Source organism: Pleurodeles waltl, chromosome 10 (genome assembly GCF_031143425.1).
Source record: "Pleurodeles waltl isolate 20211129_DDA chromosome 10, aPleWal1.hap1.20221129, whole genome shotgun sequence".
Classification (NCBI taxonomy): Eukaryota; Metazoa; Chordata; class Amphibia; order Caudata; family Salamandridae; genus Pleurodeles; species Pleurodeles waltl.
The window spans coordinates 1008994096-1009015955 of record NC_090449.1 but is presented as its reverse complement, the minus strand read 5'-3'; the positions used below and the strand labels follow the sequence as shown (position 1 = coordinate 1009015955).

At 43.8% G+C, this 21860-nt stretch overlaps 1 protein-coding gene and 1 long non-coding RNA gene across 3 annotated transcripts in view; one reads left to right on the top strand and one right to left on the bottom strand.

Annotated features, from left to right (window-relative positions):
- LOC138262127 (uncharacterized) overlaps positions 1-21860 on the bottom strand; it is a 204367-nt gene that overhangs the window by 49745 nt on the left and 132762 nt on the right. The gene's annotated exons all lie outside the window — the stretch shown is intronic.
- NPHP3 (nephrocystin 3) overlaps positions 1-21860 on the top strand; it is a 211944-nt gene that overhangs the window by 139348 nt on the left and 50736 nt on the right. For both annotated transcript variants that reach the window (XM_069211897.1, XM_069211898.1), the window contains exons 21-24: positions 575-764; positions 1903-2144; positions 3659-3734; positions 10387-10514. In XM_069211897.1, the coding sequence (XP_069067998.1) occupies positions 575-764; positions 1903-2144; positions 3659-3734; positions 10387-10514 (636 nt within the window). The remainder of the gene's footprint in view (positions 1-574; positions 765-1902; positions 2145-3658; positions 3735-10386; positions 10515-21860) is intronic.

The window sequence follows — 21860 nt, the reverse complement described above, 5'->3', positions numbered from 1 at the left end:
CTAGTAGAGTGGTACAGACCTTTTTATCTTCAGCTAGATCTGGTAAGCCTTGGTAAATGTGCGTACCTTTGTGACTTTGATTTTTGACTTCCTTTGTGTGATCAATGTGCCACAGCGTTGGGGGATGCAACAAGTTCTGCAGTTTGCACAGGTCATGTAATTAATCATCAAGGTTCTAGTCAGTCCCTCTTATTGTCATATGGATTTCATCAATCAATGCACATTCACTGAAATCTCTGGACCACAATTCAAGGGTGGACCTGTCCACTTGCAACAAATAAATCACTATGCATTGTTTGACAAGTCTTAGCCAAAAGCAGCAATTTTAAATCGGACTGTTGACTTCTTAAATAATGATAGTAGCCTCTGTCAGCATTACCTGAGGACCTGTCTACTGTGAGTGTATGTGCCATGTTTATCTTGAAGGTAATAGCAGAGAGACTGCAAACAAGGAATACAGGAGGTATTAGATAAGGAGAATTGTTTTTCTATTCAATAATGATGACAAAATGGGAAATCTCTCTTTGTTCTAAATGTACTTTTAATATCTTGTGGTTTGTCTTATGTTGATTAGGGGTCACTTTGCTGAACTACTGAGCTATTGGCACTTTGTTGGCAAAGATAAAAACTCAATGGCAGCTGAATATTTTGACTCCCTGAAGCAGTATGAAAAGAACTGCGAAGGAGAGGAGAGCATGGGCTGCCTGGCTGATCTCTATGAAACACTTGGACGATTTCTGAAGGACCTGGGTCTTCTCAATCAGGTACATGATTATTTCTCCCCTTTACAAACTACTTGTGATAGTTTGCTTGTAGCTTTTCACCTGCAGTGACTGTCATTGAGGTTGGAACTAAAACTCATACGTCAGTATCTCTTTCTAGAAGAGTAGGGTTAGGGAACCTTTGTTGACCAATGTTGGATGCATGGTATTGTTGAGTTTAGTTATATTTAGATGTTATTGTGTATGTTCGTATTGCTCTAAGGTTTTGCTCAGTCATACAGTGAAATAGTCTATGTCCACATGATATCTGGAAATAGGTAAGGTCTAGCTAAGCTGGCCAGCAATCCTATATGTGATTTTAAGCATAATTAGCTAGATGCCATCATTCTCTTTTTGGTGCACCCAGATTGTGCCCTCATAGTGAACAGTAGGCTTGTTCCAGCTTTCATACTTGTATCCTCATGTAGAACCACAAGACAATTTCATATATTAGACTGCTATAGGATACTGGGTATCCGTTCTCTGAACTATAATCAGAGAAGGCTTTGTCATGCAACCTATTTGCTACAGAATTTCTTGAAGCAATATTTAAATAGCATTTTGATGCTATAAGTAGATGAAAATCGAATTTAAAAAATGTAGTCGTTGTCCTTTTGTTTTGGCATGAGTAATAGATGTTGTTAAACTGGACCTTTTTCTAAACCCTTGATGTGTATGACTTGTTGTACAGTAGTTGCTGTTGGCCCAAGATCTACATGTGGAGTATGTTACAGGTAGGATGTCCTTTGAGAAAGTGTTCTTGTATCTAAGAATGCTCTTATTCTGTGTCCTGGCATTAGATGAATGTACTTGCATTAATCAGGACAAGTGATCTAGCTAATATATTACTTAATAAGAATGCAACTGTCAGTTGTGCTTTTGTTCGTAAGTTCTCTTGAGTGCATTTTTTAATACCTCAACTTGTTCTAAAGGACGTGTACTATAGAATTGCTTACATTGATAATCCTGGGGTGATCCAAATCTGTTTCTTTGTGAAGATGAAAGGGTAACCATTAGTAAGATGTAGTGTAACATCATCAGAGACAAGAGTTACTGTGAAACTAATACATTGTCAGATTCATGACTTGAACAAATGTGCAAACATTAACTATTGTGTGACATTTTTTTTTTTTTTTTGCAGGCAGTGGCTCCATTACAGAGGTCACTGGAGATTCGAGAGACAGCACTCGATCCCGACCACCCGAGTGTGGCGCAATCTCTTCACCAGCTAGCTGGGGTTTACGTGCAGTCTAAGAAATTTGGAAATGCTGAACAGCTTTTCAAGCAGGCTCTAGAAATCAGCGAAAATGCATATGGGGCGGAACATCCAGGAGTTGCTCGTGAACTTGATGCCCTAGCCATGTTGTATCAAAAACAAAATAAGTAAGGGTTAATGTGATTTAGTTGGAATTTGTTTTCCTAAAGCATTTATCAGTGCAATCAGATATGAAACATTATTTGCATCTAAGTAGCTGCCTTTGTGTGCTCTGACCGTCACCATTGTCTAATTGTCCTCTGCTTTACAACTCAAATGCCGCAATCATTTGTGTTTTTCAGTTCTTCAGTTAACCAGCAGTGAACGAGAGCTAGCTTGGGCAGATTTTTAATTAGATGAGTTTGGATGAGTGAACCAAAGAAGGCATGTCTTGTCGGGGACAAATTTAGCTTTTTCTATAGTTTTTTTCCAGATTTGTGGATTGTTCCTCAAAGCTCAACGACAGGTCTGACATTTTGTACATTTATCAATTTCTATTCCTAAAATTGCCTTTGAAGTGGGTTCTGCAGCCCTTGTCATTTTGACAAACAAGGCAATTGTGTGGAAACATCAAAGTAGGAAATATATGTAGGCCAGGCACTGAAAAATTAATAATCTCTTCTTAATTTTTGTTTCCATGCCTAAACAGCAAGATTTTATAGGCAACTAGATTTGAAATAGGTTCAGTATACATTACTGCTGTGTGTTCGATAAAACAGTTTTCGGTTTTGTTAAGTGGAAAGAAATGAAAGAATTAAAGTTTAACCTTCCTACCTTATTATTCATCACGAGATGCCCCAAAGGAACCACATGCGCTTTACAAATAAACATGTTATGTTACTTTCTGTAAATCGTCTTCTTTTCAGTCTGTCTTTGGTACATTCCTCCCCTGAGCTGCTATGTTGAGCAATTGTCATGCAAAAGAAGAAAGTGCCAGTCTGAGGGCCTCATTATGACATTGGCGGGCGACATAGGCTGCCCGCCAATGCCATACCGCCATCAGGCTGCCTCTGTGACCTGAAACTCGCCGGCCCTATTATGGATTCCCCGCTGGGCCGGTGGGCATAAACAGTGTTTCCACCCGCCGGCCCAGCGGGAACAGAGCCTTAACATTGCAGCCGGCCTCTAATGGAGCAGGTTGCATTGTGGCCGTGCAGCAGCACCCGTCACACATTCCACTGCCCGTAATTCGGGCAGTGGAATGCGCGATGGGGATGTACATGGGGGCCCTCGAGACCCCTATTCTGCCAGTCTTTCCATGGCGGTAAAGGCTGGCAGATGGGGACTGGTAATCCCCAGTTGGTGGATTACAACCGTCGGGAGTGCCAGGCTGCAGGCTGGCGGCAGCCTGGCGGTTGGACCGTGGCGGCTCCACCACAGTCATAATGTGGCGGTCCGACCGCCTCTGTGACTCTGACGGTCTAGTGACTGCCAGGGTCATAATTACCCCCAGAATGTCTAGTCTCTCAGCAGTTCAATGTCAGCTTCAGTAGGCATTTAGAAGCAATAATTGGCTGCTAAATTTGTTTGATTGTTTGATTGAGCAATAGGCATTCTGTTATGTATTAGAGGAACTGTTATTATTAATGGTGGATAAAAATATTCCTTCTCTAATCATTATTTTGTGTTCTGTACTTTTAAGGTATGAGCAGGTGGAGCAATTGAGGAAACGATCCTTGAAAATCCGACAGAAGGCTACACATCGCAAAGGGAGCATGGTAAATATTTGCTGTCCCTACAGCCACCTGTTTTCCAAAACATTAATAATTTTATAATTATAAGTACAGGTCAGTTTTCTCTTTCTTGTATAAACTGATGCTGCAGTGTTGCACCATGACCTGCCTTTCATCTTGGCTGCCGGATCTGGAAAGAGACATTATGACAGCACAACTCAAACCTAATATGATATTAAAGTTCAACAGCTACGTCATTTTCTTATTACCAGTGACCAGGGATATTACAGTGCTACTGTAATAAGGAACTTATAGTTTTTTTTTTTGTTTACTGGGATGGCAGGCTTCTGATGCGATTTTTGCACCTCCTGAAAAATGTGGCCCCTTTTTAAAGAACCTGTGACCCTCTAGCACAAACACAAAGTCATCTTCACTTGAGACAGGGATTCTGGAGGACTGTAGCCCACAGGCCATTTACGCAGCATTACATGAGTACGGTGCATTATGGAATATGATCAGTTGTTGCATAAGTGACTTCTGAAACTCCTTTTATCATGTATAAACACACACAAAGTCCACACTATATATTTTTAAGACTTTATTAAGTTGAATGTCCTAATCTAGATTAGATAATATATATATATATATATATATATATATATATATATATATATATATATATATATATATATATATATAAAGAAAAACCCAACAGTGGCCATGGAAGGATTTAATTAGCAAAATATTAAAACCAATTACAACATTGTGATGTTTTTCAGTGCATCAAATGATGGAACCAATTTTTGGTAGCCAAGACATCACCCACCCTCCCCCTGTCCATAGCTTATCTATTTTAGTACCAAAAGTGCCCTTTTAAGTTTCTGTAGGGTAGCCTGTGGTCTGCATACCTTAGCTGAACAACAGGCTTGTTTTTAAGATAGCTTCTGTACTTGAAGCTCCCTTTTTTCTCAGTAATGGTGTTCTTAGTCTGATAAGGATCTCCTGGCTTGGAGGACATATGCAGCACAGCTTGAACATATTGATCTCCCAGGAACTGATTCCTTTCTGCCTAAAACATGTCTATGCCAGGCTTACATACACTTTTCTGGTTATTTTGAAATAGACAGACCTCATAATGAATCATGTAAAATGCAAAAAAATGCATATTAATTCTGTTGCACCTTCCCTAATTTCCATCACACATTATAAATCATATTAATACATACATATGCATAATTGATACACTATTTGACTATTATGATGCAAACCTTATATGTTGTACATGTGCAATCAATTCTAAAAGCAGCACACATTCACAATGGAAAATGTCCGCTCCTATGCATGAATATACAAATATATAAAATGCAATGGTTTGCCTAAGCAGAAAACGCAAAGATCATGCCACTTCCAGCTATGATATACATCATGCATTCTCATGTGCAATGTGTAACATTTTACTTATATTTATTATTGCGCGTGTGGAGTGGGTATCAGTGTGAAAGAAACTATTGTGTAGCCTTTATCCAGAGGCTTGCCAAACGTCTGAGAAACAGTGCTCCTTCCCTCTGCCTGCCCACTGTGCAGTTTCATAAATAGTCTCAAATCACCTCCTTTCATATGCACCAGTTTCTCTCTCTCTCTGTTTCTCTCTCTTGCTCTATTCTTCACACCCTCCCACCACTTGATTCTCAAGGCTTTATTTCATCCCATGCCTTGGCTGCAGGAGATCATCCTGTAATGTCTGATTGACCCGCACGTCCAGAGTTTCCATCTGCTTGGACTATTCCTCCCACAGGACCATTAAGTAGTCCCAATGCCTCTATCCAGACGAAATGCTTGATTGTGAGTTGTCTTCTTGTGTCTGATAGCTTGTTTTAAATTCCCGCCATAGACGTACCAGTGCCTTAACTCATTGAAATTTGCCTAATCAGTCTTTCGGATGCACTTATAAATACAAGGCTTCAGTGCTGCATGATTATTTCACGTTTGAGCTTACTTTGGTTACCCTTCATTTGTGTCAGACTCCATGTCAGATTTCTGTCCCACCACCTGTGACTTTGGCATTCTTGACTAATGAATCCATGTGCTTTCACAACCTCCCTCAAGTTCATTAGCAGGCATTCAGGCACCCTCCAAAAGAATTTTCTATAAACTGTGTCAAAAGCATTAAATGACCAACTGGATAACAGGGAGGGTTTTGTTTTTTTAAATAGAAGCATATTGTTTTAAAAACCACAATAATTACATAATACCAGTATCTACACAATGTGGTTTTAATTGAATAATCCTGTGTCATTGCTAAATCCTTCCCTTCAGCTGAATATTAGGAGCAGATAATAATTACACCAGTTTCCACTGTGCCTGCAAGTAGGTTGTACTAAAAGGAAAAATGTCCTTTGCATGGTGGCTGTGGTAAAAAAAATGGATACGTAATAATGTATTACCTCCTAGGCACATTGGCCACAAATGACGTTTTACCCTACCTTCTAATTTTACCCATACCTTTGAACTCTTGCTTGCTTCCATGCCATTTGCCAAAACACAACCCTAACCCTATTTCTAAGCCATACACCATCAATTACTTTAACTATAATCCTACCCTGATCCGTAATCTTCACCCTAACCCACATCCTGTAGCCAAACTCTAACCCACTGCTTACTCTAAACATTAATCTGACCCTTACTTTAACCATAATCCATACTCTAAACCCCTCCCTTATCCTAATACACATGTATTGGGATGCTAAAAAGGCATCCCACTACATATACATCAAATTAATTGTTATAAGGCTAAAGTCCAGACTGCTAAATTGTGTCCATTGAAAACTGTGCTGCATAATGAGGGTCATTACATATTACATTTATTAATAGGTCACAAGATAGGTTAGCTGTTTTCTAAAAAGATCTCAACTAGGAGGTTCGCAGTATGTACTTCAAGAAGTATCCAAGTAGATCAAAAGGCCTTTGACAATAGCCGGGAAATTAAAAAGTAATCAGCATATCCACTTGTTTTTCAAAATGAGGTGGTTGTTATGAGGTTTAAGATCCAGTTATGGAGTGAGTACTCTCCAAGATCACATATTTAGAGCATATATTCATATATTCCATTTGTGTTGTACGATTTCGGGGTGCAGCCTGGGCTGGGCTGGGAAGTATTTTAGGAATGTTGCCTATTCTCAATAAAGTATTTTAATTTCCAAAAAAAGCAAATTACTGTTGAGTTATTCTTCCACCCTGAAATCATATAATATGAAATTAATTTTGTCTTAGTAAAGCCTCTATTGAATTTATGTTCTGAATAATGTATCTTCGAGAATGCTTCCTCAAAATTTTGACTTTTTCATTCTGAACTATTTCGCTTACTCAGGCGTCATGGCTTGGGATGGTTATGCAACAACTATAAAATATATTCATTGTTGCATGTGCGATGTTGTTGATCATAGTCTCCTTTGTTCTACTATTTATACGTTATGAGGTTTTATTCAGTATGTTGAGGAGGTAGTGTAGGAAGTTGGCTCTGTATGCACTATTTCAAAGTAAGGAATAGTATGCAGAGTCCAAGGGTTCCCCTTAGAGGTAAGATAGTGGCAAAAAGAGATAATTCTAATGCTCTATTTTGTGGTATTGTGGTCGAGCAGTAGGCTTATCAAAGGAGTAGTGTTAAGCATTTGTTGTACATACACAAGCAATAAATGAGGAACACACACTCAAAGACAATTCCAGGCCAATAGGTTTTTGTATAGAAAAATATATTTTCTTAGTTTATTTTCAGAACCACAGGTTCAAGATTTACATGTAATACTTCAAATGAAAGGTATTGCAGGTAGGTACTTTAGGAACTTAGAATTAGCAAAATAGCATATACCGTTTTCAAATAAATCACATATAGCTATTTTAAAACTAGACAGGGCAATTTTCAACAGTTCCTGGGAGAGGTAAGCGTTTGGTAGTTTTTGCAGGTAAGTAAACCACCTACGGGGTTCAAGTTTGGGCCCAAGGTAGCCCACCGTTGGGGGTTCAGAGCAACCCCAAAGTTACCACACCAGCAGCTCAGGGCCGGTCAGGTGCAGAGGTCAAAGTGGTGCCCAAAATGCATAGGTGTCAATGGAGAAGGGGGTGCCCCGGTTCCAGTCTGCCAGCAGGTAAGTACTCGCGTCTTCGGAGGGCAGACCAGGGGGGTTTTATAGGGCACTGGGGGGGGGGGACACAAGTCCACACAGAAAGTACACCCTCAGTAGCGCGGGGGCGGCTGGGTGCAGTGTGCAAACACGCGTAGGGTTTTCAATAGGTTTCAATGGGAGACCAAGGGGTCTCTTCAGCGATGCAGGCAAGGGGGGGAGCTCCTCGGGGTAGCCACCACCCGGGCAAGGGAGAGGGCCACCTGGGGGTCGCTCCTGCACTGGAGGTCGGATCCTTCAGGCCCTGGGGGCTGCGGGTGCAGAGTCTTTACCAGGCGTCGGATCTTAGAAGCAGGCAGTCGCAGTCAGGGGGAGCCTCGGGATTCCCTCTGCAGGCGTTGCTGTGGGGGCAACTCTGGCTACTCACGGTCTCGCAGTCGCCGGGGAGTCCTCCCTGAAGTGATTGTTCTCCACAAGTCGAGCCGGGGGCGTCGGGTGCAGAGTGTCAAGTTGTTTCAAAGTTGCTTCTTTGTAGCAAAGTCGCAGTCTTGGGTGAACAGAGCCGCTGTCCTCGGGAGTTTCTTGGTCCTTCTAGATGCAGGGCAGTCCTCTGAGGCTTCAGAGGTCGTTGGTCCCTGGGGAGAGCGTCGCTGGAGCAGTGTCTTTAGAAGTGGGGAGACAGGCCGGTAGAGCTGGGACCAAATCAGTTGGTGTCTCCGTCTTCTCTGCAGGGTTTTTCAGCTTAGCAGTCCTCTTCTTCTTAGGTTGCAGGAATCTGAGTTCCTAGGTTCTGGGGAGCCCTTAAATACTAAATTTAAGGGTGTGTTTGAGTCTGGGGGGTTAGTAGCCAATGGCTACTAGCCCTGAGGATGGGTACACCCTCTTTGTGCCTCCTCCCCGAGGGGAGGGGGCACATCCCTAATCCTATTGGGGGAATCCTCCATCTGCAAGATGGAGGATCTCTAAAAGTTAGAGTCACCTCAGCTCAGGACACCTTAGGGGCTGTCCTGACTGGCCAGTGACTCCTCCTTGTTTTTCTCATTATCTCCTCCGGCCTTGCCGCCAAAAGTTGGGCCGTGGCCGGAGGGGGCGGGCAACTCCACTAGCTGGAGTGCCCTGTGGTGCTGTAATAAAGGGGGTGAGCCTTTGAGGCTCACCGCCAGGTGTTACAGTTCCTGCAGGGGGAGGTGTGAAGCACCTCCACCCAGTACAGGCTTTGTTACTAGCCACAGAGTGACAAAGGCACTCTCCCCATGTGGCCAGCAACATGTCTGGTGTGTGGCAGGCTGCTAGAACTAGTCAGCCTACACGGATAGTCAGTTAAGGTTTCAGGGGGCACCTCTAAGGTGCCCTCTGGGGTGCCTGTTACAATAAAATGTACACTGGCATCAGTGTGCATTTATTGTGCTGAGAAGTTTGATACCAAACTTCACAGTTTTCAGTGTAGCCATTATGGTGCTGTGGAGTTCGTGCATGACAGACTCCCAGACCATATACTCTTATGGCTACCCTGCACTTAAAATGTCTAAGGTTTTGCTTAGATACTGTAGGGGCATAGTGCTCATGCACTTATGCCCTCACCTATGGTATAGTGCACCCTGCCTAGGGGCTGTAAGGCCTGCTAGAGGGGTGACTACATAGGCAGTGTGAGGTTGGCATGGCACCCTGAGGGGAGTGCCATGTCGACTTAGTCGTTTTATCCCCACTAGCACACACAAGCTGGCAAGCAGTGTGTCTGTGCTGAGTGAGGGGTCCCCAGGGTGGCATAAGATATGCTGCAGCCCTTAGAGACCTTCCCTGGCATCAGGGCCCTTGGTACCAGGGGTACCAGTTACAAGGGACTTACCTGGATGCCAGGGTGTGCCAATTGTGGAAACAAAAGTACAGGTTAGGGAAAGAACACTGGTGCTGGGGCCTGGTTAGCAGGCCTCAGCACACTTTCAAATCAAAACTTAGCATCAGCAAAGGCAAAAAGTCAGGGGGTAACCATGCCAAGGAGGCATTTCCTTACAGGTAGTGGTTAGCTGGAGGAAGAAAGCAGAAAGTTGTTAGATAGATTGTCTCTCTTATTTCAAGCACATCTCCCAGCTTCAGATATTCATAATGTTGCAACTGATGTACACTAAGATCCTGAATCTTTGAGAAGAGGAGTGCACAAGCATTCAAATGGAAGGTGTCAGGCATTGAAGTGTAGGAGATATGCTTGAAGGGAGAGGTTTGTTGATTGATGATGCATGCACTGGTTAATGTTCATGGCCATTCCAGCTGCATCTCTAACCATTGGGTTGTCTGTTGCACTGTAGTGCAGAGTACATCAGCCATGAAGATATTCACCAGTACATTTGCCTTTTCATAGAATCAAATGCTAGAACTTTGCTTGGGCCGTGCTTGAATTAAGTGAAATAAATGCACGGTAATACGGGTGGGCGTAGGAGAGAGGGCTAAAAATTATTTTGGACTGAAAAATATTTCATAACGTCTGCTCTTCTTTGGTTCTTTGAGTAAAATCTGTTTTTGAGGAAAAGTATGCTCACATCACTAAACGCTGACTCTGATTCTAGCTACTTCTTATGTTTTAGTATGGATTTGCTCTACTTCGCCGACGTGCTCTTCAGTTGGAAGAGCTTACACTGGGGAAAGACTCGCCAGACAATGCTCGAACACTTAATGAACTGGGGGTGCTGTACTATCTACAGAACAATCTTGAGTAAGTAGCTTTTGTGACAACTTTCTACAACTGTGCTGTGTCCCTTCTCCCTTCTGACCACTCCATGTTTGGGATGACATATTATCCATAACACCATAGTAAGCTGCCCATTCAGCAACATAAACCCACAAACATCCGCTCCACTACACTTCGTTGAGCTGTGTTGTGGAGTTGTGTAATATTTACTCTGCTCTTATAGAAGAGCAGGAGATTGCATTATTAATTGCTGTTTTGACATCGCTCAATCGTTTTTTAAATGAATAAATAAAATGTTGTTCCTTACTTTGAATATTTTTGCCTTATTTTCAACTTAGAAAATATTTCCATCTTTCTGACTTTTTGCTTTTTTGTATGCTGGGGCTCATGTCGTAAAAATCGATAACTAAATGAAAAATTCAAACTAAGCGGGAATTTCACAAGAGATTGAAGTGGAGTCTACTTAACCATTACAGCAGTACTGGTGCAAAATGAGTGACATTTTCTTTTAACTTTTAGGCAACATGGGGCATATACCTTTAATGTCACTACTTTTCTATTGTTTGAAGTAACCTGAAGGTGTTTTCAGTGCCCTATGTCCCCAGTCAAAATTACTTGCACTGTTGATGGGCCGAAGTTGCTGTGGAGTCAGCCAGTGTGGGATCTGCTTGCCTTCACTCCTTCCAGGGTTTACTGCCTTCCTCCCGCCAAGCACTTATATATTCCAGTACACTTCAGCACAACCTGTCTGTGTGTGAAAGTGGCACGCATGCTCACACCAAGTTTTTGCTATTGGGATACCCAACGGGAGCATCAGGGCCCTGTACTCATCTGGCTTCTTGTCTTCCACAGAAGGTCATCTACCTTCAATTCATAGACTGCCATAATTGAGGATCCCCCCTCTGAATTCCCATCAAATGTATATACCATTTTATCCTGTCAATAGCTTGGCATCCTTTTTTTTTTTTAAATTATAGTTTTCTTCAGGATAATCATGAACAGGTTCCTCATCAAGCCACACATGCCACTTTCCAGAGCACTGTAGTTAGCAGTCAAATTTAAGACGGCAGGATACTGTCAATTTCTTTCAAAGTTAGACAGTTAGACAGTCAGTGTGGGGAGTTATTCAGTGAACAAGGAAGGTAGAGGTATGTTTGGTGCAGTGTGATTCACAGCCTCCTATATAAAAAAAAGAGCACATCTCCTAAAATCAGAGATTCCTAATTTGCTCTCAAGTACCATAATAGGATTAGGGAAAGAGGCAACAACCTTTTTGTGGCCCCACACAAAGAAAGGTCAAATCAAATTCAAGTCTAGGACAGGTGTCTCCTTTGTGAAGCATGTCTCCACATAATGAGGAATTCCCAAGCCACTGGTGCCACAAGACAGTTTCACATTTCCTCCCATCGAGAGAGGGCTAAAAACACCACAAGAGGACATCAAACGAAGAATGTTAAGATTCATCAACTTCTGAACTGATCTCCATCTAGTGGCGGCCTGTCCTTTAAGGTGATGGGGCCACGCCCTCCCCCCCACCTTTTGCCCCTCATGAAGAGTGTCTGTCAGGCTGAACAAAGGTCAGCCTGACAGACACTCTCCATGTTCAGGTCAGGCAGCCAGGAGCAGACATGCGCGATTTGCGCACACTCCTGGCTGCCAGAGCTGAACTTTGCTGGGCTGAGGAGGTCACAGTTCCTATGGGCGTGACCTCCTCGGCTCCGCAAAGGTGCCTCGAGGCCCTCCCCTGGGTGATGAGGAAAGCATCGCCAATTGACACTCCTCCTGGGCGCTTCAGGTTTAAGCCCTGAGGTGCCCAGGGCGAGTGTCAATCAGTGACACTTCGTCACAGAGTGGGATGGGGTCAGCAGTCTCACTGACCCCATCCCACTCTGTGACGAGGCTGGGACTGCTGCCTTCCCTCATTGGCTGACCTAAGGGACCTGGAGGCATGGGTGTCTGATGTTTTAAATTGAATGTTTGGTGCACGCGTGCATGTTTGAGTGTTGTTAATGGATGTGCGTGCTTGTGTGTGTGAAAGAATGAGTGTGTGTGATCTTTTAAAATGAATGTTTGGTGCGTGCATGCATGTTTGAATGGTATGAGTGTTGTTAATGGATGTGCGTGCGTGCATGTCTGTGTGTGAAAGAATGAGTGTGTGTGTGTGTGTGTGTGTGTGTGTGTGTGTGTGTGTGTGTGTGTGTGTGTGTGTGTGTGTGTGTGTGTGTGTGTGTGTGTGTGTATCCCGCCCGCCTGCCCGCCCCCCTCCCTCCTAAAGCTGCCGGCCGCCACTGTCTCCATCTTAAAAAATCTGCCACCATCTCGCATAGTTTTTTTCTCGCTCAGCTTCACAAGAGCAGGTGCATGTTTGAGGGAATTTTTGGCAGTTATTTCATTTCTACAGTACACCATAGCTGAATATTGCATCTTATAAAATATCGGCAATATTATTGCCCACCCTTTCAACCAATCAGAATAAGCACCTGTCCTATGACTATTCTGATTGAATGCTCAGAATAGCTGTGGGTAATCCTGGATAATACACTGTATCCAAGGGAGGCACAGACAGTCCAAAGAAAAGTTTTTTTCTGTGCTTGGCAAAACATTATTCCCTTTCCTACAGCGTGCATGCAGAGCATGATCTGGCTGTTTTTTTTTTTTTTTTAAAGCAAATTGTGCTCTGCAGGCAGACTGAACTGGGGGGTGTAAGGGGTTTTTTGCTTTTTGGTTGCATTTTTCACTTGTGCCTGCTCGGGATGAGGACTGGCACTTGACCAGCCAATACCATATGGTCATGGACAAGACTTTGGAATCATTGTCCTTTGAGACCTCCGTGCCCCTGACAGAAAATTAGATCTTCAGATGGATACTCGATCTACCCGTAGATTCCTCATCTTGTAAATATTCCCTGGGTGTCAGAACGGATTGATAAACTTTAAAAGATCTGCTCGGCTGTAGGTGGCGTCATGTGGCTGTGTGCCAACTTCATTCAACTCTGGGAGTGCACAGTGGCGCTATATATATATATGTTCGATGGCATGTGTAGCTGCAGATACACATGCTGTGCATATCCCGCCATCTAGTGTTGGGCTCGGAGTGTTACAAGTTGTTTTTCTTCGAAGAAGTCTTTTCGAGTCACGAGATCAAGGGACTCCTCCCATTTCGGCTCCATTGCGCATGGGCGTCGACTCCATCTTAGATTGTTTTCTTTCCGCCATCGGGTTCGGACTTGTTCCTCTTCGCTTCGTGTTTCGGTTCGGAAATTTAGTTAAATCTCAGAAAATTCGACGGTATTGTTGGCGTTCGGTATCTGGTTAGTTAACGCAGATCGACACCGAACCAAGAAGAGCTCCGGTAGCCCTTCGGGGCTTTTATTCCCCGGCGGGGCCTGGTCGGCCTGACCGCGTGTGTCTTCAAGGCTAATGGAACGGACCCCATTCCGCTTCTGCCCCGAATGCCACAACAAGTATCCTTACACAGATCAACATCTGGTCTGTAATTTGTGTTTGTCCCCAGAACACAAAAGAGGATACCTGCGAAGCCTGTCGGGTGTTTCGGTCGAAGAAAACGCTACGGGACCGGAGAGCACGAAGGCTTCAAATGGCATTGGCGCCGTCAGGACACCACGACGTGGAGGAAGAGGAGACTTTCTCCATCGCTGACTCGGACGAGCCCGAAACACAGCAGGCGACGAAAACCGTGAGTAAACCAGCCCCGGCCAAAACTCACGTCAAAATCATGAAGGCCCAGGGGACGTCATCCCCGGCAGGCCATGGCTTAACCTGTAAAATCGGTGACCATCCATCTGCACCGAAAAAGGGCACACATGTGTCGAAGTCATCCGACTCAGGTCGAGTTCCCGGCACAGAGCATACTCGACACCGAGAACCTGGCTCAGACCATACTCAACACCGGGAGACTGGCTCCGAGATAAGTTGGCACCGAGACATCGGCACACCGAAACCTAAAAAAGTGGCATCAGAGCCGAAAAAGACTGTAGAAAATGTTTCGGTACCGAAACACCCAGCTTCGGAGCCGAAAACAAGCTCCTACTCCGAAGAACAAGGCCTTTCAGAACAACTACAAGGCTATAAATTTGGACAAGAGCTAGAAGCAGGGGAGCCAGATTATACACAAAGAAGGCTCCATATTCAAAAGGAAACAGGGAAAATAAGAACTCTCCCTCTTATAAAGATGAAAAGGAAACTTGCTTTCCAAGACAAAGAAAAACAACCACAAGCAAAAGTAGCAAAAGCAGTAACTCCACCTCACTCTTTGCCACAACCATCACCACTCCACTCACCACAACTGTCACCAATTGCAACCCCCCCTATGATGCAATCACCAACGCACACAGGGATCAGCCAGGATGACCCAGATGCATGGGATCTATATGATGCGCCAGTATCAGATAATAGTCCAGACTGCTACCCAGCAAGACCATCACCACCTGAAGACAGTACTGCCTACACGCAAGTGGTGTCCAGAGCAGCGGCTTTTCACAATGTGGCACTGCACGCAGAACCCATTGAGGATGACTTTTTATTTAATACTTTGTCGTCAACACACAATCAGTACCAAAGTCTCCCAATGTTACCAGGGATGTTCAAACACGCTAAACAAGTATTTCAAGAACCCGTCAAAGGCAGAGCCATCACACCTAGGGTGGAGAAAAAATACAAGCCTCCCCCTACAGACCCTGTATACATCACACAACAACTGACACCTGACTCAGTAGTAGTAGGCGCAGCACGTAAAAGGGCTAATTCACACACCTCTGGAGATGCACCACAACCTGACAAAGAAAGTCGAAAGTTTGATGCAGCAGGGAAAAGAGTTGCAGCACAAGCGGCCAATCAATGGCGCATTGCCAATTCCCAGGCTTTATTGTCAAGATATGACAGATCTCATTGGGATGAAATGCAGCACTTTATAGAACATCTGCCCAAGGAGTTCCAAAAGCGTGCACAACAAGTGGTGGAAGAGGGCCAAAGTATCTCAAACAACCAGATACGATCGGCAATGGATGCAGCGGACACAGCCGCAAGAACTGTGAATACAGCGGTCACTATTCGGAGACACGCATGGCTACGCACCTCTGGGTTTAAGCCCGAGATCCAACAGGCGGTGCTTGATATGCCTTTTAATGGACAGCAGTTGTTTGGGCCGGAGGTGGACACAGCTATGGAGAAGCTAAAAAAGGACACGGATACTGCCAAGGCCATGGGCGCGCTCTACTCCCCACAGAGCAGAGGCACATTTAGGAAGACCCCATTTAGAGGGGGGTTTTCGGGCCCAAAGCACAGAACCCTCAACCTCACAAACCAGACCCACATACCAGGGCCAGTATCAAAGAGGAGGATTTCGGGGACAATACAGAGGTGGACAGTTCCCTAAAACTAGAGGAAAGTTCCAAAGCCCAAAAACCCCTCAAACTAAACAGTGACTTCACTGTCACCAATCCCCAACACATAACACCAGTGGGGGGGGGGGGGGGGGGGACTCACAGATTACTACAAAAATTAGGAGGAAATAACAACATACTCGTGGGTCCTAGCCATTATCCAACATGGTTATTGCATAGAATTCATACAATTACCACCAGATGTGCCTCCAAGGACACAAAACATGTCCAAACAACACTTGAATCTATTACAACTAGAAGTCCAAGCGTTATTACAAAAAGATGCAATAGAACTAGTACCCAATCATCAGAAAGGAACAGGTGTCTACTCCCCTGTATTTTCTAATACCAAAAAAGGACAAAACTCTGAGGCCCATATTAGATCTCAGAACATTAAATATTTACATCAAATCAGATCACTTTCACATGGTGACACTTCAAGACGTAATTCCATTGCACAAACAACAAAACTACATGTCAACATTAGACCTCCAGGATGCTTACTTCCATATACCTATACATCCTTCCCACAGGAAATACTTAAGGTTTGTAATCCAAGGAGTACATTACCAATTCAAAGTGTTACCATTCGGGATAACAACAGCACCAAGGGTATTTACAAAATGCCTTGCAGTAGTAGCTGCACACATCAGAAGACAGCACATACACGTATTCCCGTATCTACACGATTGGTTAATCAAGACCAACATGCAGGAACAGTGTCTTCAACACACAAAATACGTCATAGAAACCCTTCACAAACTAGGGTTCTCACTAAACTACCAAAAATCACACTTACAGCCGTGTCAAATACAACAATACTTAGGAGCAACAATCAACACAAAAAAAGGGATTGCCACTCCAATTCCACAAAGGGTACAAGCATTCCAAAACGTAAAACAAAGCATGCACCCAAACCAAAAGTTTCAGGTAAAATTAGTGATGAAACTACTAGGCATGATGTCCTCATGCATAGCCATTGTCCCAAATGCAAGATTACACATGCAGCACTTACAACAGTGCCTAGCAACACAATGGTCACAGGCACAGGGTCAACTTCAAGATCTAGTGTTGATAGACTGCCAAACATACACCTCGCTTCAATGGTGGAATCCTATAAATTTAAACCAAGGGCGGCCTTTCCAAGACCCAGTGCCTCAATACGTGATCACAACAGATGCTTCCATGGGAGGGTGGGGAGCACACCTCAACCAACACAGCATCCAGGGACAATGGGACACTCAGCAGAAACAACTTCATATAAATCAGTTAGAACTACTAGCAGTGTTTCTAGCGTTGAAAGCATTTCAACCACTAATAGCCCACAAACACATTCTTGTCAAAAGAGACAACATGACAACAATATATTACCTAAACAAACAGGGAGGGACACACTCAACACAGTTGTGTCTCTTAGCACAAAAGATTTGGCATTGGGCGATTCACAATCACATTCGCCTAATAGCGCAATACATACCAGGAATTCAAAACCAGTTAGCCGACAATCTCAGTCGAGATCACCAACAGATCCACGAATGGGAAATTCATCCCTAGATACTACAGACCTACTTCCAAAACTGGGGAACACTGCAAATAGACCTATTCGCAACAAAGGAAAACGCAAAATGCCAAAACTTCGCATCCAGGTACCCACAGCCTCACTCCAAGGGCAATGCGTTATGGATGAGTTGGTCAGGGATATTTGCTTACGCTTTTTCCCCTCTCCCTCTCCCACTCCTTCCGTATCTCGTAAACAAATTGAGTCAAAACAAACTCAAACTAATACTAATAGCACCAACTTGGGCACAACAATCTTGGTACACAACACTACTAGACCTGTCAGTAGTGCCTCATATCAAACTACCAAACAGACCAGATCTGTTAACTCAACACAAACAACAGATCAGACACCCGAATCCAGCATCGCTCAATCTAGCAATCTGGCTCCTGAAGTCTTAGAATTCGGACATCTAGACCTTACACAAGAATGTATGGAGGTCATCAAACAGGCTAGAAAACCTATTACAAGACATTGCTACGCAAATAAATGGTAAAGATTTGTTTATTATTGTCATAATAATCAAATTCAACCATTACATGCATCCGCGAAAAACATTGTAAGCTACTTACTACACTTACAAAAGTCTAGGTTAGCTTTTTCATCCATTAAAATACATCTCACAGCAATTTTGGCCTATCTGCAAATTACACATTCAACTTCCCTATTCAAAATCCCAGTCATAAAAGCATTTATGGAGGGTCTAAAAAGGATCATTCCACCAAGAACACCACCAGTTCCTTTGTGGAACCTCAATATTGTATTAACACGACTCATGGGTCCACCATTTGAACCCATGCACTCTTGTGAGATACAATACTTAGCCTGGAAAGTAGCCTTCCTAATAGCTATCACATCTCTCAGAAGAGTAAGTGAAATACAAGCCTTTACCATACAAGAACCCTTTATACAAATACACAAACATAAAGTGGTTCTACGCACAAATCCCAAATTTTTGCCAAAAGTTATATCACCGTTCCACTTAAATCAAACAGTGGAACTCCCAGTGTTCTTTCCAGAACCAGACTCTGTAGCTGAAAGAGCATTACATACATTAGACATAAAGAGAGCACTAATGTATTTTCGCAAAATGAAACCATTGTTTGTAGCTTTCCAAAAACCTCATGCAGGGAATCCAATATCCAAACAAGGCATTGCCAGATGGATAGTTAAGTGTATTCAAACCTGTTATGTAAAAGCAAAGAGAGAACTGCCTATCACACCAAAGGCACACTCCACTAAAAAGAAAGGTGCCACCATGGCCTTTCTAGGAAATATACCAATGACAGAAATCTGTAAGGCAGCCACATGGTCTACGCCTCATACATTCACTAAACATTACTGCGTGGATGTGTTAACAACACAACAAGCCACAGTAGGACAAGCAGTATTAAAAACATTATTTCAAACAACTTCAACTCCTACAGGCTAAACCACAGCTTTGGGGAGATAACTGCTTACTAGTCTATGCACAGCATGTGTATCTGCAGCTACACATGCCAACGAACGGAAAATGTCACTTACCCAGTGTACATCTGTTTGTGGCATGAGACGCTGCAGATTCACATGCGCCCTCCCACCTCCTCGGGAGCCTGTAGCCGTTTTAAGTTAATGAAAATAAACTTGTACATTTATAAATTTGTAAAAATATCACTTTTAATCACACTATGTACATATATACTTACTCCATTGCATGGGCACTATTACTATATACACAACTCCTACCTCACCCTCTGCGGGGAAAACAATCTAAGATGGAGTCGATGCCCATGCGCAATGGAGCTGAAATGGGAGAAGTCCCTCGATCTCGTGACTCGAAAAGACGTCTTCAAAGAAAAACAACTTGTAACACTCCGAGCCCAACACTAGATGGCGGGATATGCACAGCATGTGAATCTGCAGTGTCTCATGCCATGAACAGATGTACACTGGGTAAGTGACATTTTCCATATATATATATATATATATATATATATATATATATATATAACCGCCACTCATACACTTTGACATCAGTTCCTTTCTATTTGCACCTCCAGACATGGATCAGGAGCTTTTTCGTTGATGCTGATGAGGACACCGGAGGAGGATGCATAGCCCATTGTACTATTTGACTCTCAGCAGATTCTACCACAACCTCATGTTAGATCGCGACTGCCTCAGGCCACTACACAGCCATTAGACAATCCTTCAGATTCTGATACCTTACCACATGGTAAGGCTTAACTTTACTCAGTCTATTCGGCCCAAGCCTTATGGTTATTCTTTGGAACAGTTGGACAAAACATTGTAAAGGTTCGCCTGTTAACAGGCTGGTTGCTCACCACCATCACCCTGCACCAGGCATCCCAGCCTTTTTTACTCAACACCCAATGCGAGAGAGCCTAGTGGTACAGGCATCCACTGGCCTGTCACTCAGATCTGTGAATGCAAGCACTCTTCTGGGCAGCTATTCTAATGCTCTTTGAGATATAGTGGCATAGGTTTTGCCGACTGTTCTGGATGGCCTTTGGGTGTGCCTTACCCAGGCTATGGTCTTGATGTGGCAAAATTTGTCATTCGCTCCGATTAGACACGATGGACTGCTTAGAGCGAGCAGTGGCTACTGGTGTGGACTTTTGGCACTATGCCTGGATGAGGTCTGCGGACTTCTCTGAGTAGTCCAGGCATTCTTAATAGACAATTAATTTTGATGGCTCTTGCTTTTTCAGTGAGAAAGCAGACTCGGCTTTGGAATGGTTCAAGCAGAGCAGAGCCGCAGTGTATTCCTTGGGCCTTTTTTCTCCCACAAAACAATTTCACCAACAATTTTACCTTCTCCCTAGCTACAGTGGAGGTTTTCTATTTCCTCAGCATCAGACTCCTCCTCTAGCCCAGCAGGCCTTCAGGCATGTTGTGGCTGGGGCTGCCATTTTCAGAGTCAATGTTTTGGACAGCTTGGACAATATGCAGCTCATTCCCCAGCCCCTACAGCAGCTGCAGCCGCAGAACCGCTTTAGTATCTCCTTGTTAGACCACAGCCACCCTGTGAGATGCAGGATCTAGTATTTTCTCCAAGGGTGGCAGGCTATCCCTTTGTACAAGTGGGTCCTTGAACTTGTACATTGGGGCTTTGCCCTGCTATTTCTTTCCACCCCAGTTCACCTACCACCACCATCAGGGTGGCTGATGGAGAACCACCTGTTCATCTTGCACAGAAAGAGCAGACCCTTTTTTGGCCAAAGGGGCCATAGAGAGTGTCCTGGCCTCTGTAGTAAGAGCTGGGTGTTAGTCCCACTTCTTTCCTGTGCTGAAGAAGTACAGGGGACTTTGTCTAATTTAAATCTTTGCCCTTTCAAAGCCATCCTGCGGAGGGACAAATTCAAGATGCTCACAGTAGTCCCAGTCCTGTGTGCCCTAGACCAGTGGTTCCCAACCTTTTGACTTCTGTGGACCCCCATTTTATCAATACTGGAGCCCGGGGACCCCCACTCAATCATTATTGGAACCCAGGGACCCCCACTCAGTCATTACTGATAGCTGGGACCTAATATTATTAAAATTTTTAAGCATTCACGGACCCCCTGAGGAGGCTTCGCGGACCCCCAGGGGTCCCCGGCCCACAGGTTGGGAACCACTGCCCTAGACCCCGAAGACTCATTTTCATATGCCCGCTCTGTAGGCCCACAGGCATTTCCTGACGTGCATAATAGGTCAGGGACATTTTCAGTTTGCAGTGCTCCCTGTTGGTCTCACCAGTGCCCCTGTGGTGTTCACAAAAATGATGGCAGTGGTTGCAACACACCTTTGGATGATAGGAGTACCTGTCTTTCTTACTTTGATGACTGGCTATTGAAGTCAAAAGCATCCCAGGCAGTCGTCAACCACCTCCAGACTATGGAGAATCATTAAGTTTCGCTATCAACATGCCAAATCCATACCTGACTCCTTTGAAGATGCACCTGTTCATCAGAGCTGTTCTGGATATAGTATGGTTTTGTGCCTTTTTTCTGGAGCTGAGAGTCCAAGACATTCAGGATATGATCATGATGTTTCCGCTTCGTTCCTGGATCTGTGTATATAACACTTAGGTTTGTTGGCTGCTTTCTACCTGAGGCTGTTGGTGTCTTCTTAGCCATGAGGCGTCCCTCCACAAATCAGTGTACATCTGTCATTGGGGCATATTTGTGGATTGATGCAGCACCTGAAGAATTGATCATTACAAGCAACGTTATCTGAAATGTTATTGTTTGTTCTCTCCCTAGCCCAGGAAGAACTTGCTTTAGGCACTTTTTATTTATACTTGTCGTCTCCTATGTCTGTTTTTTGTGGTTGCTATCATCCTTGTTTATTTAAATCATCTTTTGTGATGAGATGTTTGAAAAGTTTGGAATGCTTGTTTCCACGAAAACCATTTGTGATGCCTCAGTAG